Genomic DNA, 13,009 nt, shown 5'->3' on the forward strand with positions numbered 1-13,009 from the left:
CACTTGGTGCACACACCCTGGAGCACTGCCACACCGCAGGGACCATAGTTTACATTCTAGTTCACACTCTCCCCCAGCCCATCCAGTGGGTTATGGCAGGATACACAATGTCCTGCATCTGTCCCTGCAATATCATTCAGGACAACTCCAAGTCCTGCAAATGCCCCATATTACACTTCTTCCTCCCTCTCCCTGCCCTCAGCAACTCCCATGGCCACTGTCTCCACATCAATGACACAATTTCTTCCATTGCTGGAGTCACAAATGTTCTATGGTAGAACACCAGCAAGTCCACTCCAATCCATATTATGTTCCTCCATTCTGTGGACCCTGGGATGATGATGTCCACTCCACCTCTAAATCGAGAGGGGGCTTAGATCCCACATGACTGATGGATGTGATTCTCCTGCTTGCAGCTGTAGACATTTTTGGTTCCCTGGTGTGGTGGTTGACCATCCTCACCTCCCTATCAGCTGATCTGAGTAAGTCCAATGAACTGGAGTTGGTGTTACGATTATGCTGAGGCTCAGGGCCCAGGTGGCACATGGACAGTCCAGAGATTCAAGTCTCCTGAGCATACACAAACCCCAGCACCAATCACAGGTTCAGTAAAAGTGACAGAGGAGGCATGTGTAGAGAGGTCACATCTCAGTTGAACTCCATCACAATCAGGAGCACAAATTCCAAAGTAGGGCCCACTGGCAAGGCACTGAACTCCAGAGCCATCTGTCGTGACTATAGACCCTGTGTGTTTCTGTAGCCCTCAGGAGCACCAGTTCGTGGGGTTGTATCTATGTTGGCTGCCTCTGAGATCCTGCTGAGATGTGTGTAAGTGTGACCCCTCTGATGACCTCCTGACTCATTTTGAAGTCTCTTAGCCATATAAACTCATTTGTCTTTACCATTTCCCCCTTTTATTCAAGGTCTTTTTCTAGGTGCATCACCAGCTGGTGATGATAGTAATCCCTTGGTGCCAGGAGGCTCATTCCCAGGAGTCATGTCCCACGCTGGGGGGAAGGTAATGCATTTACATGCTGAGTTTGGCTTAGAGAGTGCCCACATTTGAGCAACATGGAGGCTCTCAGGGGGTAACTCTTAGGCACCCTGCAGCTCTAGGCCTAGTTGAAATTTCAAGGACACAGGCTCATAAGCATAGTCATCAGTATTGAGGACCCATCATTGGACCATCCTTCCTCACTGGTCTTTCCCTTGCGCTTTGGGGATTGTTGCTGTTCCATTGCGGAATGCAACAGAACTCCCCAGGATAGGAACTCAGCACTTCCTCAGTTGTCATGTGTAACTCTATCCACTATGGCAATACCCAACAAACATCCGAACATATCTATATACCCTATATGTGTGCCCTGGAGAACTCCTTCCCACCCACACATCCCCATCAATGACACCCCACACCTGTGCTCCTCCCCTGCCATAGCTGAACCCCTCTGTAATCCAAAACTAATTCAAAAATGAAGACTAATATATTGCCAAATTCAATTATTAAGAAAATGAAATAGTATTGACAGGTTTAAAGATTAGAAATAGAATACACAGTAATTTAGAAAAACTAAAATAAAGTAAAAAATAAATTGGGATGTTAAAAAATGAAAAATATCTACTCTTATTTTTATTACTTTCTTTTCTTCTATTTACCTTGGGTATAATTTCCTCTTCTTTTTCTAGATTCTGGAGATAGAAGCTTGTGTCATTGGTTTTATATCTGTCTTCTTTTCTTATAAAAGAATTTAAAGCTATAAATTTTCCTCTAAGCCTATCTTTACCTGCATCCAGCAAATTTTTAAAAGCTGTGCTTTCATTATCATTCAATTCAAAGTATTAAAAAATTCCCCTTGTGATTTTTCTTCACTGGCCTATGTGTTGTTTAATTTCCAAATATTTTTAATTTTCTAGATATTTTGATTTTTAAATTTAATACTGTCATGATCAGAGTCTTGTTTTATATCTCAGTATCTGATGTGTCTTGGTAACTGGCATGTACTCTTGAAAGGAGTATGGATTCTACAGTTGTTGAGTATAGTGTTCTATGAGTATCAATTAGGTCAGAGTAGTTGATGATGTTTTTCAAATCTTTCATATCTTTACTTCTTATACCATTTTATCATGAAAATCTTCAACTATGAGCATTTATCCATTTCTCTCTCTAGTTCTGGAGTTTTTGCTTCAGGTATTTTGGTGTTGTTGTGTTTTTTGTTGTTTTGTTTTGTTTGTTTTGCTTGTGGTTAGTTGTTTTTTTCTAGGAACCAAACTGGGACCTCCCATGTGGGAGGCGGGCGCTCAACCACTTGAGCCACATCTGCTCCCATGCTTCCGGTATTTTAAGGTTCTGTTATTATGTGCATATGTATTTCAGGTAGCTAAGTCTTCTTGATGAGTGAATCCTTGTATTGTCATGAAACTTCTCTTTGTCTCAAAGTCTACTTTTTCTGTCACCAATACAGCTACGTAGCTTTCCTGAGCTTTTCCCACCCTTCTACCTGGAACCTGTGTGTTTCTCTGCATTAAGCGTCTGGTTTTTGTCAATAGTATAGAGCCGGGGCTGGACTAAGCCCCTTCTCCGTGCTGTGCTGCTGTGACACCCAGCCCTCTGCAGGCCTCTCCTTGGCGCCCTGCCCCATACTTGGCCCACCTCTCCTGCCTGGGTGCCCCCAGGCCCCCCACCACAAACGCTGCCGCCATGTGCAGGCGCCTGTGTGAAGCTCGGTAAGGCTCCGTTTGGGCTCTTTTTTACCCAGTGTGGAATCGGGGGCTGCACGGCTGGCCCAGGCTCCACTGACAGCGTTGCCAGGCTTAGCAGTAAGTCTGTATGCTGACCGGGATGGTCCAGGAGAGAGAAACGTGAGGATGCGCGGGGAGGACTGCGGGGCTGGATCACCAGCTCCCGGAGGGACAGCAGAGCCGGCCAGGTGCAGGTGGGCAGGTGGGGGTGGGAACAGCTCAGGGCAGTCTTCTCTGTGGCCTCTTTTTTCTCAGAGAAGTTGGGAGCATCCCGAGAGGGGTGGAGAGGAGGCAGTGGGAATTTGAAGAGCAGGAGACGGGAGAGCGCGTGGGCCAAGGGACAGGCTGGCCGCTGGCGCCTTCTGGGGCCCCCTGGGGGTCAGGGAGAGTGGCAGGTCAGCCGCGACCCTCCTGCGGCTCGTGGGGAGGCCCAGGCACGGAGCAGGTGCCACGTCGCTTGGCAGGCTCGGGGCGAGCAGCGCTGCGGGCGCGGCGGTGGGTCGGATGGAGAGGCCGCCCTCTGGCAGCGAGCAGGCAGCTCGCTCCTCGGTTCTGCATGGGGCCGGGGGGCCAGGCTGGTGGAAGTGCGGCGAGCTCGTGGCCCCTGTTTCCGTGGCAAGGTGAAGTCCCGTGGTCTCGGGAACTGTGCCGTCTGGTCTGTAGCTTTATTTCGTGTTGTAAAGTGACGCGGGCCAAGCCAAAAGAGGTTAGGAAAATGTCCAATTAAATCCTCACTTTAACAGGAGGGTCTGAAATCCCACCCCACCACCCACAGATCACTGGGGCGTTGTTTTAAAGCCGAGGCCTGGGCCCCGTCCTGCTGGTTTTTGAGGCCTGACCCCCCCTACCCACGCCCTAATGGCATTCCCCACTAGAAGCAGCTGGATGTCTTTCCCATTCCTGGGGGAAGTCAGGGAGGGCTGCATGGAGGAAGGGGCCTGGGAATTGGGTCTCGAAAGTTGAGAGTCCCTCGTGCCTGCCTTGCTGGCTTCCTCCTCCCCTCTGCCATGATTAAGCGCCCCCTCCCGGGGGGGGCTCCCAGGGCGGCCAGCGGCAGGCGAGGGGCAGGGGCCGCCGTTCCCACCCCAGCCCCTCCGTGTGTGCACGCGCGGCCAGGTGCACCCTGGGCCGCGCGTCCCACCCCCGCCTGTGTCCCCCAGACAGCAGTGACAGTGAGCTGGAGCTGTGCACGGTGCGGCACCAGCCGGAGGGGCTGGCGCAGCTGCAGGCACAGACCAAGTTCAGCAAGAAGGAGCTGCAGTCGCTCTACCGCGGCTTCAAGAACGTGAGTGCCCCCGCCCCGCCCGGGCACACCGGGACCCCCAGTGCGGGCGCGACCCCCGGGGCTGCGGGGAGAGCCGCGGGGAGGCGGCCCCCCCCCGCAGCGCCCTCCCCTCCTGCCCCGCGCCGCCCCCCCCCCCCCCACTCCCGGGCAGGCGGAGGGAGGGACCCCGGCCCCCGGGCGGGGCGCTGAGGGCTTCCCGCCGCAGGAGTGCCCCACGGGCCTGGTGGACGAGGACACCTTCAAGACCATCTACTCGCAGTTCTTCCCGCAGGGAGGTGAGTCCCGGGCCCCCCGCGGAGGGGCGCGCCGGGGGCGGGCGGGGGTGCGGCTCAGGCCGCCCCCAACCCTGGCCCTTGTCCGCAGACGCCACCACCTACGCCCACTTCCTCTTCAGCGCCTTCGACGCCGACAGGAACGGGGCCATCTGCTTCGAGGTGGGTCCCCCACCCCGCCTGCAGCCCCCACCCGCAGCCCCCCTCACAGGGCCGTCGAGGGCCAGCCCGGGTCCTGGGGTTGCTGCGGTGCCTTCCCCGGGGCGAGTGGACGCTGCCCGGGCCCGGCTGCGGCATCAGAGGAAAGGGACGTGGTGCGCTGCCCAGTGCTGCCCAGTGCTGACCCGCGCTGCCCAGTGCTGCCCAGTGCTGACCTGCACTGACCAGTGCTGCCTAGTGCTGGGCAGTGCTGACCTGTGCTGCCCAGTGCTGAGCAGTGTTGACCAGTGCTGGCCTGCGCTGACCTGCGTGGCCTGCCCTTCAGCGCTGAGTCGCGGCCAGCCCAGGAAGCCGCCCGCCACGCGGTGCTAGGACAGGGCAGTGTGCGTCAGGTGCCCCAGTCCCAGCGCCACCCCACGGGGAGCAGGCGCAGCCCCTGCCCGAGGCCCCTGCCAGGGCGTGGCTTTCCTGGGCTCTGGGCGCCGCCTCCTCAGGCCTAAAAACAGCTGCAGGCCGAAGACGACACCTCCTCTGAGAGGACGCCGGCGGGAGCGGGCCTGGGCGACAGCCAGCGTTCAGCTTCCAGGGCCCAGGGCGGCCTGAGCGGCCGAGGGCCACAGGCACGGGGCCCTGCACGTGCTGCCGGGCGGAGCTGCCACTTTGAGATGGGCATCTTAAGCGAATCCCTGCAGGCGGGAAAACCCGGTCCTCTGGGTCCTCCGATCCCCCTGATCCCCCTGATCCCCCCAATCCTCCTGGTCCTCCTGATCCTCCTGATCCCCCTGATCCCCCTGATCCCCCTGGTCCCCCTGGTCCTCCTGATCCTCCCGATCCCCCCGATCCCCCCGATCCTCCTGATCCCCCTGATCCCCCCGATCCCCCTGATCCTCCTGATCCTCCTGATCCCCCCAATCCTTCTGGTCCTCCTGGTCCCCCCGATCCCCCTGATCCCCCCCATCCCCCTGATCCTCCCGATCCTCCTGATCCCCCTGATCCCCCGATCCTCCTGATCCCCCTGATCCCCCCGATCCCCCTGATCCTCCCGATCCCCCCGATCCCCCGATCCTTCTGGTCCTCCTGGTCCCCCCGATCCCCCTGATCCCCCTCTATCCCCCCGATCTTCTCGATCCCCCCGATCCTCCTGATCCCCCTGATCCCCCCTATCCCCCGATCCTCCTGGTCCTCCTGGTCCCCCCAATCCCCCTGATCCCCCTGGTCCCCCTGGTCCTCCTGATCCTCCCGATCCCCCTGATCCTCCCAATCCCCCCGATCCTCCTGGTCCTCCTGGTCCCCCCGATCCCCCTGATCCTCCTGATCCCCCTGATCCTCCTGGTTCTCCTGATCCTCCTGATCCTCCTGGTCCTCCTGGTCCTCCTGGTCCTCACCCGGCCTCCTGGGCCTCCTGGGACCAGGCATTAAAGAGCCGGGACGGGGCCCGGCGGGGCGGGAGGGCTTTCCCTGCTCGTGTGCCTCGCGCAGCCGGCGGGTGGGGGTCCCCTAAGGCAGAGGGTGGAGGGGCTCTGGGGGCCATGCGGTCCTCCCTGGTGGCCCCGCCCTCCCAGGGGCTCCACCCACGCCCGCTGGCCTCTGCACGCAGCTGCGCCAGCCGCTCCAGCGTCCCACGTGGGCTTACCTCTCCGTGATCCGCTCCACGAGCTTCGTGGTGAAGGGGGGCACGTCCCCCAGGGCCTTCCCACAGGCACCGCCCCCTCAGGTTGGGGCCCAGTGCTCTGGCAGGGTCTGGCCTCGAGGGGAGGTGGGTGAAATCCTGCCCCCTCAGCCCTTCCTTACCTCCAGGCTTCGGGGGCTTTCTTGTGCCTTTTCAAAAGCAGAGGAGGGAGAAACGGACTTTGGCCCAGTGGTTAGGGCGTCCGTCTACCATATGGGAGGTCCGCGGTTCAAACCCCAGGCCTCCTTGACCCGTGTGGAGCTGGCCATGCGCAGTGCTGATGCGCGCAAGGAGTGCCTGCCACACGAGGGTGTCCCCCGCGTGGGGGAGCCCCACGCGCAAGGAGTGCGCCCGTGAGGAAAGCCACCCAGCGTGAAAAGAAACTGCAGCCTGCCCAGGAATGGCACCACCCACACTTCCCGTGCCGCTGATGACGACAAAAGCGGACAAAGAAACAAGACGCAGCAAATAGACACCAAGAACAGACCACCAGGGGAGGGGGGGAAATTAAATAAATAAATAAATCTTTAAAAAAAAAAAAAGCAGAGGAGGGAAGCGGATGTGGCTCAAGCAGTTGAGCACCCACCTCCAACACGGAAGGGCCTGGGTTTGTTTCCTGGTGCCTCCTAAAGAAGACAAATAAACAATAAGCAGACAACAAGCAAAAACAACAAGCAAAACAACAAGCAAACAAAAAGCAAAAAAACCCAAAATGAGCAGGGAGGTGGATGTGGCTCAAGCAGTTGAGTGCCTGCCTCCCACATGGCGGGTTTGTTTCCTGATGCCTCCTGAAGAAGACAAACAATGAGCAGACAATGAGCAAAAACAACAAGCAAAAAAAGACAAGCAGGGAGTAGATGTGGTCAAGCGGTTGAGCACCTCCCTCCCACATGGGAGGTCCCAGTTCAGATCCTGGTGCCGCCTAAAGAAGACAAGCAAGACGGTGAGCTGATGCAGCAGAGACACAACAAGGAAACACAACAAACTGGGGAGTGGAGGTGGCTCAAGCGACTGGGCGCCTCCCTCCCACACGGAAGGTCCCAGGTTCAGTTCCTGGTGCCGCCTAAAGAAGACAAACAAGGAGCACACAACAAGCAAAAAAAAAAAAAAGAGCAGATAACAAGGAAAAACAAAAACGAGCAGGGAGCAGATGTGGCTAGAGAAAAAAACAGAAACAACAAGCAAACAGACGCAGAGCTGGGAGACGGATTCATAAAAAGTAGCAAGTCCCGTCCGCTCTGCGCGGTTATCCCAGCGCTTTCCATACATTCTCAGAAGACAAATGCACATAGTAATTCACGTTTATGTATATGGTAGATATCGTATCGGCCCTCCCCTCGCGGAAAAACAAAATGACCCAAGAGGCAGACCCCCCAGGCTGAGCTGGAGACGCCCCCGTGGGCGTGGCACGCCGTCCAGGGCAGCGCCAGGTCCCCTCGCCCACCTTGCCCATGAGCCGTGACGTGTGGAAAGTGCTTCTTGTGAGCGTCAGTGCCTTTTCAGCCCCGGGGCGGCATCTCCTGGGGCTGCAGACCGAGTGCCGAGTGCCGCAGCGGGGCGCTGAGAGCGTGGGAGGCGCGTTCCCGGGTGGCCGCGCCCCTCGGGGGCCCCTCCTGCCTCTGGCACTGCGGGCGCCTTGGCGCCCCGTGGCTTGCCGACGTGGCCCCCGACGCCCCTCTTCCTGCCCCTGCAGGGCCCCCCTCCCCGACCAGCCTCGCCTGAACGGATGGCCGCCCACAGGCCCTGCTTCCCAGCAGTGTCCTTTCACGTTAGCCCTGAACCGCCCGGTCACACCCTGCAGGGGACTGCCCCGCACAGGTGTGTCCGCCCAGGGCTGATGCGGCGGGTTTAGCTTCTCAAGCAGGGCCGGCCCGAGCCCCTTCGAGGGCACACGCCTGGCACCTAAAGCAGAGCAGCTCTTCAGCGGAGCTGCCCGCTCGGCCGCCAGCGCAGGGCACCGCCTGGGCTCAAGGCACCTGTTTCTCTGTATCTGTAGAAAAATACCTGCTTTTAGTTAAGAGCTTACACGTAAATGGATATACAGCGTGTAAACGTAAACGTTTGTGTGTCGTTCTTACCTGAGAAGGTCAGTCCCTGCCACCACCTGCCGTTCCCACCCGCCCCCACCCACTCCAGGCCCACCTGTCCAGGTGCCACCTGCCTGCCCCGCTATGGAGGCGCCTCACCTGTCCAGGTGGAAGCCCCCAGCAAACGGGGCGCACGCTCACGGAGGCCCCCTCCCTCTGCCCCTCGCCCAGGACTTCGTGGTGGGCCTGTCCACCCTGCTGCGGGGCACCGTCCACGAGAAGCTCAGGTGGGCCTTCAACCTCTATGACATCAACAAGGACGGCCTCGTCACCAAAGAGGTGCGCCCCCCGCTGCGGCCGGCACCCGCCTGCCTCCTCCCCTCGGCCCCGCCGCCCGTCTCTCCTGGCTCCCCCAACCGCCCACCCCCAGCCTCGGGTCCTCCTGTCCCCGAGAGGCCCTCCCAGCCCTGGGGAAAGGTGTGGGGTGGGGCAGGCCGCTCCCTCGCATCCAGCACAGCCCCCGCTCGCCGCTGCCCTGGAAGTGCCCCTTCCCCTCGGGGTCCTCCTGGAGGCGTCCCCGCAGGTGTATGGTGGCTCCTGCTGTCCCCATGGGCTCGTGGTGGCCCCTGGGAATCCTGGGGGCTCATGGTGGCCCCTGGGCATCCCCATGGGCTCGTGGCATCCATGCACACTCGTGGTGGCCCCTGGGCATATCCGGGGGCTCGTGGTGTCTCCTGCTGTCCCCATGGGCTCGTGGTGGCCTCTGGCATCCTCGTGGGCTCGTCGTGGCCTCTGGCTCCCGGGGACTCATGCTGTCCCTGCGGCCCTGCAGGAGATGCTGGCCATCGTCAAGTCCATCTACGACATGATGGGCCGCCGTACCTGCCCCGTGCTGCGGCCGGACGCGCCCCTGGAGCACGTGGAGAGGTTCTTCCTGGTGAGGCAGGCTGGGGGGCGGGGCTGCTGCCCTCGGTGTGGCCTTGGGGCCCCCCCTGCTCCTGCCCCCCCCAAGCCCGACCTCCGTCTCCAGCCCGGCTGCTCTTCAAGCCCCCAGGGCTGAAGTCCCCAGCCCACCCCCTCCACAGAGCCACAGCTGGGGAGCAGCCCCCGGCTCCCCCTGCGCCCCCCGCTCCTCCTGCTCCCCCAGCTTCCCCGCTTCCCCAGCTCCCCAATTCCCCCTCTCCCCCGGCTCCTCCTCGCTCCCCAGGCTCCCCCGACTCCCCTGCTCCCCCAACACCCCAGCACCCCTGGCACCCCCGGCTCCCCTGCTCCCCACTCCCCGCTCCTACAAGGACGTCCTCTGAGGAGGGGTCCGGCTCTGCCCGGGGCCTCTCTGGGCTTCTGTGGCTCCATCCACCCTGGGGGCCGTGCAGGGAGGGTCGGGTGGGTGAGGGGGCGAGGAGGGTGAGCCCAGGTGGGTGGTCAGGGGGGCGTGGGGAGGTGGGACGGGCGCCTGGCGGGCCCGGGGCACGGGGATGTCGGGCAGGGCCTGGCGGGGCCGGGGCGACCCCTCAGCGGCCCGCCTTGCAGAAGATGGACCGGAACCAGGACGGCGTGGTCACCATCGACGAGTTCCTGGAGACGTGCCAGAAGGTGCGGGGCGCCGGCCCAGCCGGGGGGGTGGTCGGGGCCCGCGCCCACCTGGCACCCTCGCTCCCGCCCGCCAGGCCACCCTTGGCCCGAGCCCCCCACGCCGCTCCTGCCCTGGCCGGCCCCTGCCGTCCTGCAGCCGCGGCCCGTGTCGAGGCCGGCCTGGGCCGGCGGGGGGGGGGGGGTGGCTGTCACGGGCAGGGCCAGGGGAGCCCCCGCGGCGCCCACGTCCAGGCCAGGGGCGCTGGGCCTGGCCTCGGCCCCGCCATGCGGCCCGTCGGGGTGTGGACGGAGCCCGCGGCCGTGAGCATGGACACGAGAGGGCGCGGGGGGGGCGTCCAGCTGGGCCGGCGCCGCTGCCTCTGCCCCTCCCTCGGCCGGCCCCAGCGAGCCCGACACAGCGGGGTCCCGGGTTCCCGAAAGAATCTCCTGGGACGGGGCTGGATCGGGGTGCCCCCCGCCGCGCCCCCCGGCCTCCGGACCGCTGTCCTCCTCCCCCAGGACGAGAACATCATGAGCTCCATGCAGCTCTTCGAGAATGTCATCTAGAACCCGGGCGCGGGGGCCCAGCCTCGCCACCCCCACCCTGGACCCCCGCCCCGCGGGAGCCGCCGCCACCAGAAGCTTCTCGTCCATCGTCTCCACAGAGGCAGCAGCTGCTCGGGGCGGCCGGGGACACGGCGGGGAGGGCCGCGGTGGGCGGCGGGGGCCCGTCTCTGGGGCAGACCCCTGGGGAGCCCCAGCCTCCTGACCACCCCCCAGCTCTCCCACCACACGGGGGCCATGCTCCCTCGAAGCCCCTTTCCTCCCCCACACCCCCGGGACGGCCCTGGAGCCCGGACCCCCAGGGGCGCCGGCCAGGAAGGGGGTGGGGGGCAGGACCACTGCCCGGCCCCTGCCCTCCACTTCCCGCGGGCGCCGGGCCCCTCGCCCTCCCTGCTCCCCGCCCCCTCGCCCTCCCCCGGCTGGGCAGCTTGGCCGAACCTCCCCGAAGCAGTGGGGGGCCTCCGCACACTCGCCCCCCGTCCCCCAGAAGCACAAGCCCCCAGCAGCTCGCCGTGGCCAGGGGGCCGGGCCGGCTGTGCGGAGGCAGGCCCCTGGCTGACCCCGCACCCTGACACCCGGGGACCCGGGCGGGGGTGGCCCAGCGGGGCCTGGCGCGCCCACCTTCCAAAGCACAATCGCCGGGGACTCCGGGTGCCTGGGGTCAGCCAGGGAGGCCGGAGCCGACCGCGGGGCCGAGGGGGCCGGCGGCCGGGCAGCAGGAGGCAGGGAGGGCGCCACCCGCACCGCCCGGGCCCACCCAAGGGGGACGCCGGCCAGGGTGCGCCCAGGGCCACTCACCGCTCGGGCCAGCCCGGGGTCCCGGCCCCAGAGGCGTGAGGTGGCTGCCCAGGGGAGGTGGGCAGCACGACGGAGGCTGGGCCGCGGGCACCCCCGCACCCTGGGCAGGCACCTCCCCTCGAGCCGCAGCGCCCGTCTCCCTCGCAGCGGCCCCCTCCCCTGCAGGAGGCACCAGCTTCCCCGAGCTTAGGGACCTCCCCTGCCCCCGCCTTCCCGGGCGTCCCGGCCGCAAGAGCGGGGCCCCACCGCGCGCCCCCTCGACCTCCTGATCGCCGAGCGTCCCGCGGGGGCGCGCCATGTGGACTGGCCGCGCGTCTGCATGGCGGCAGCGACCCCCGGGCACGCCTGGGGGCCGGTTCCCGCTCCCGCGCCCACCGGCGTGCCGCCCTGTATGTTTTAATAAAATACCCTTGACGAGGGGGGCCGTCGAGGGCTTGGTCGCGGCTCTGGGTCTCTGTGCAGCCCCCGAGGCTGTACCATGCGCCGTGGCCTCCGCCCGGGGGTGTGCCCTCCAGCGCGCTGTCCCTCGGGTGGAAGCCCCCGGAACCCCGGCCCCGGAGCGCCCAGCAGCACCGGGCAGCGGGGGCAGCGGGGCCACGCGGTCTTGTTCCCAGGTGGTTTTCTCTCACAGTTCCAGGAAGTCCATCCTGGCGTCCCCTGGGCTGGCATGGCCACGGGACAAGAGCGGGATTTGCCTGTCCTGGTGTTTACTTTTGAAGGTGTAACCCGGGGAAGGGGGAGGAAGGAGGAGCTGGCGGGGGGCTGGGAGGCAAGGGCTCCAGGAGAGGGGCGTGGGGACCCAGGCCACGTGACGTCCCCCCACAGTGACCGGGAGCCCAGCCCGTGGGGGTCTTGGGGTGGGGGTACCCCCTCCAGCACCGCTGATGCCAGGCGCCCCCCTCCAGCCGGGCAGGGGCTTGACCTTAGGGCCGGGGGTTGCCCTGAATGTGCTCCGTGGACTGACCACAGTGGGGCAGGAGGGGCTGCCGCTGAGGAGGGGCCGAGGACTCAGACCCTGCAGGTGCTCCTGGCACCCCCCCAGGGGTCTGCCCCCCCTTGGCCACTGAGCCCCTTCCCTTCTGGGGCACAGAGGGGCAGCCGGGCCGTGCCCTCCCCAGGGCTGGGGACACAGGATGTCCCGTGGCCGTGGGCAGGTCCCGCCCGCCCTCAGGGGGTCCCTGGAGACGTGCCAGCGCCGTGTCATCACCGGCTCTGTGCAGGAGGCCGGCGGGAGCCGGGATGGGGTGGGGAGATGCTTCTAGGCTGGGGGTGGGGCAGGTGCTGCTCCGAGCCGAGCCCGGGAGGTGAGGAGGGGGCAGGGCCGGGGACTTCCTTGCCGCTGCGGGGAAGCTGGGACCCATCCAGGGGCGGCAGGAACACGCAGTCCCCAAGCTCCACGAGCGTCAGGGACAGAGACGGATGTCCAGGGAGCGTGTGCGCACAGGCGGAGGGGACAGAAGTGAGGAGGGGCGGGGGCCGGGCACGAGACCCGCCCAGTGGCCCAGGGCCCACCCGGCAGCTGGACAAGCCGCGGGCGCCGGCTCGTGGGTGCCGGTGGCGAGAGCAGCAGGTGTGCGTGGAGCCGCTCCCGGCACTGCTGGCCGCACTTCTTCAATCCCCACGATTGGCCCATCTCCCCAAGGAGGAAACTGAGGCCCGAGGAACGAGGTCGTTTGTTGGAGGACGCGCAGCCAGCCTGCAGCAGGGCCGGGCCTCGGTGGTCCTCGCCCACCCCACACCAGGTCACGGCCTCCGGCCGCCGGCCTCAGGCTGCACCCGCCTGGCGCCGAGGGACCCGGGCGCTGCGGGCACCAGACACGGCGAAGCTCCAGCTCTTGCGCCGGGCACGGCCTGGCGGGTGGAACGACCTCGGGCTCTTGGGAGTGCGGACGCGGGCCGTACGGCGGCCCCGTGACGGTGCCTGCCC

General features: G+C 63.9%; 1 protein-coding gene across 3 annotated transcripts in view; it reads left to right on the forward strand.

Moving 5' to 3' along the window:
• The window catches only part of KCNIP3 (potassium voltage-gated channel interacting protein 3), a 67,347-nt gene extending 55,829 nt beyond the window's left edge, over nt 1-11,518 (forward strand). For 2 of the 3 annotated variants that reach the window (XM_058278097.2, XM_058278098.2), the window contains 7 exons: nt 3,897-4,021; nt 4,227-4,296; nt 4,385-4,455; nt 8,380-8,487; nt 8,981-9,085; nt 9,679-9,741; nt 10,240-11,518. In XM_058278097.2, coding sequence (XP_058134080.1) covers nt 3,897-4,021; nt 4,227-4,296; nt 4,385-4,455; nt 8,380-8,487; nt 8,981-9,085; nt 9,679-9,741; nt 10,240-10,287 — 590 coding nt within the window. In that variant the 3' untranslated portion in view covers nt 10,288-11,518. Of the gene's footprint in view, nt 1-3,896; nt 4,022-4,226; nt 4,297-4,384; nt 4,456-8,379; nt 8,488-8,980; nt 9,616-9,678; nt 9,742-10,239 lie in introns of those variants that run through there. The other variant, XM_058278096.2, reaches the window with a different exon arrangement.
• The last annotated feature ends 1,491 nt before the right edge of the window (nt 11,519-13,009 follow it).

This window comes from Dasypus novemcinctus, chromosome 17 (assembly GCF_030445035.2).
Source record: "Dasypus novemcinctus isolate mDasNov1 chromosome 17, mDasNov1.1.hap2, whole genome shotgun sequence".
In the NCBI taxonomy this organism is placed as follows: domain Eukaryota; kingdom Metazoa; phylum Chordata; class Mammalia; order Cingulata; family Dasypodidae; genus Dasypus; species Dasypus novemcinctus.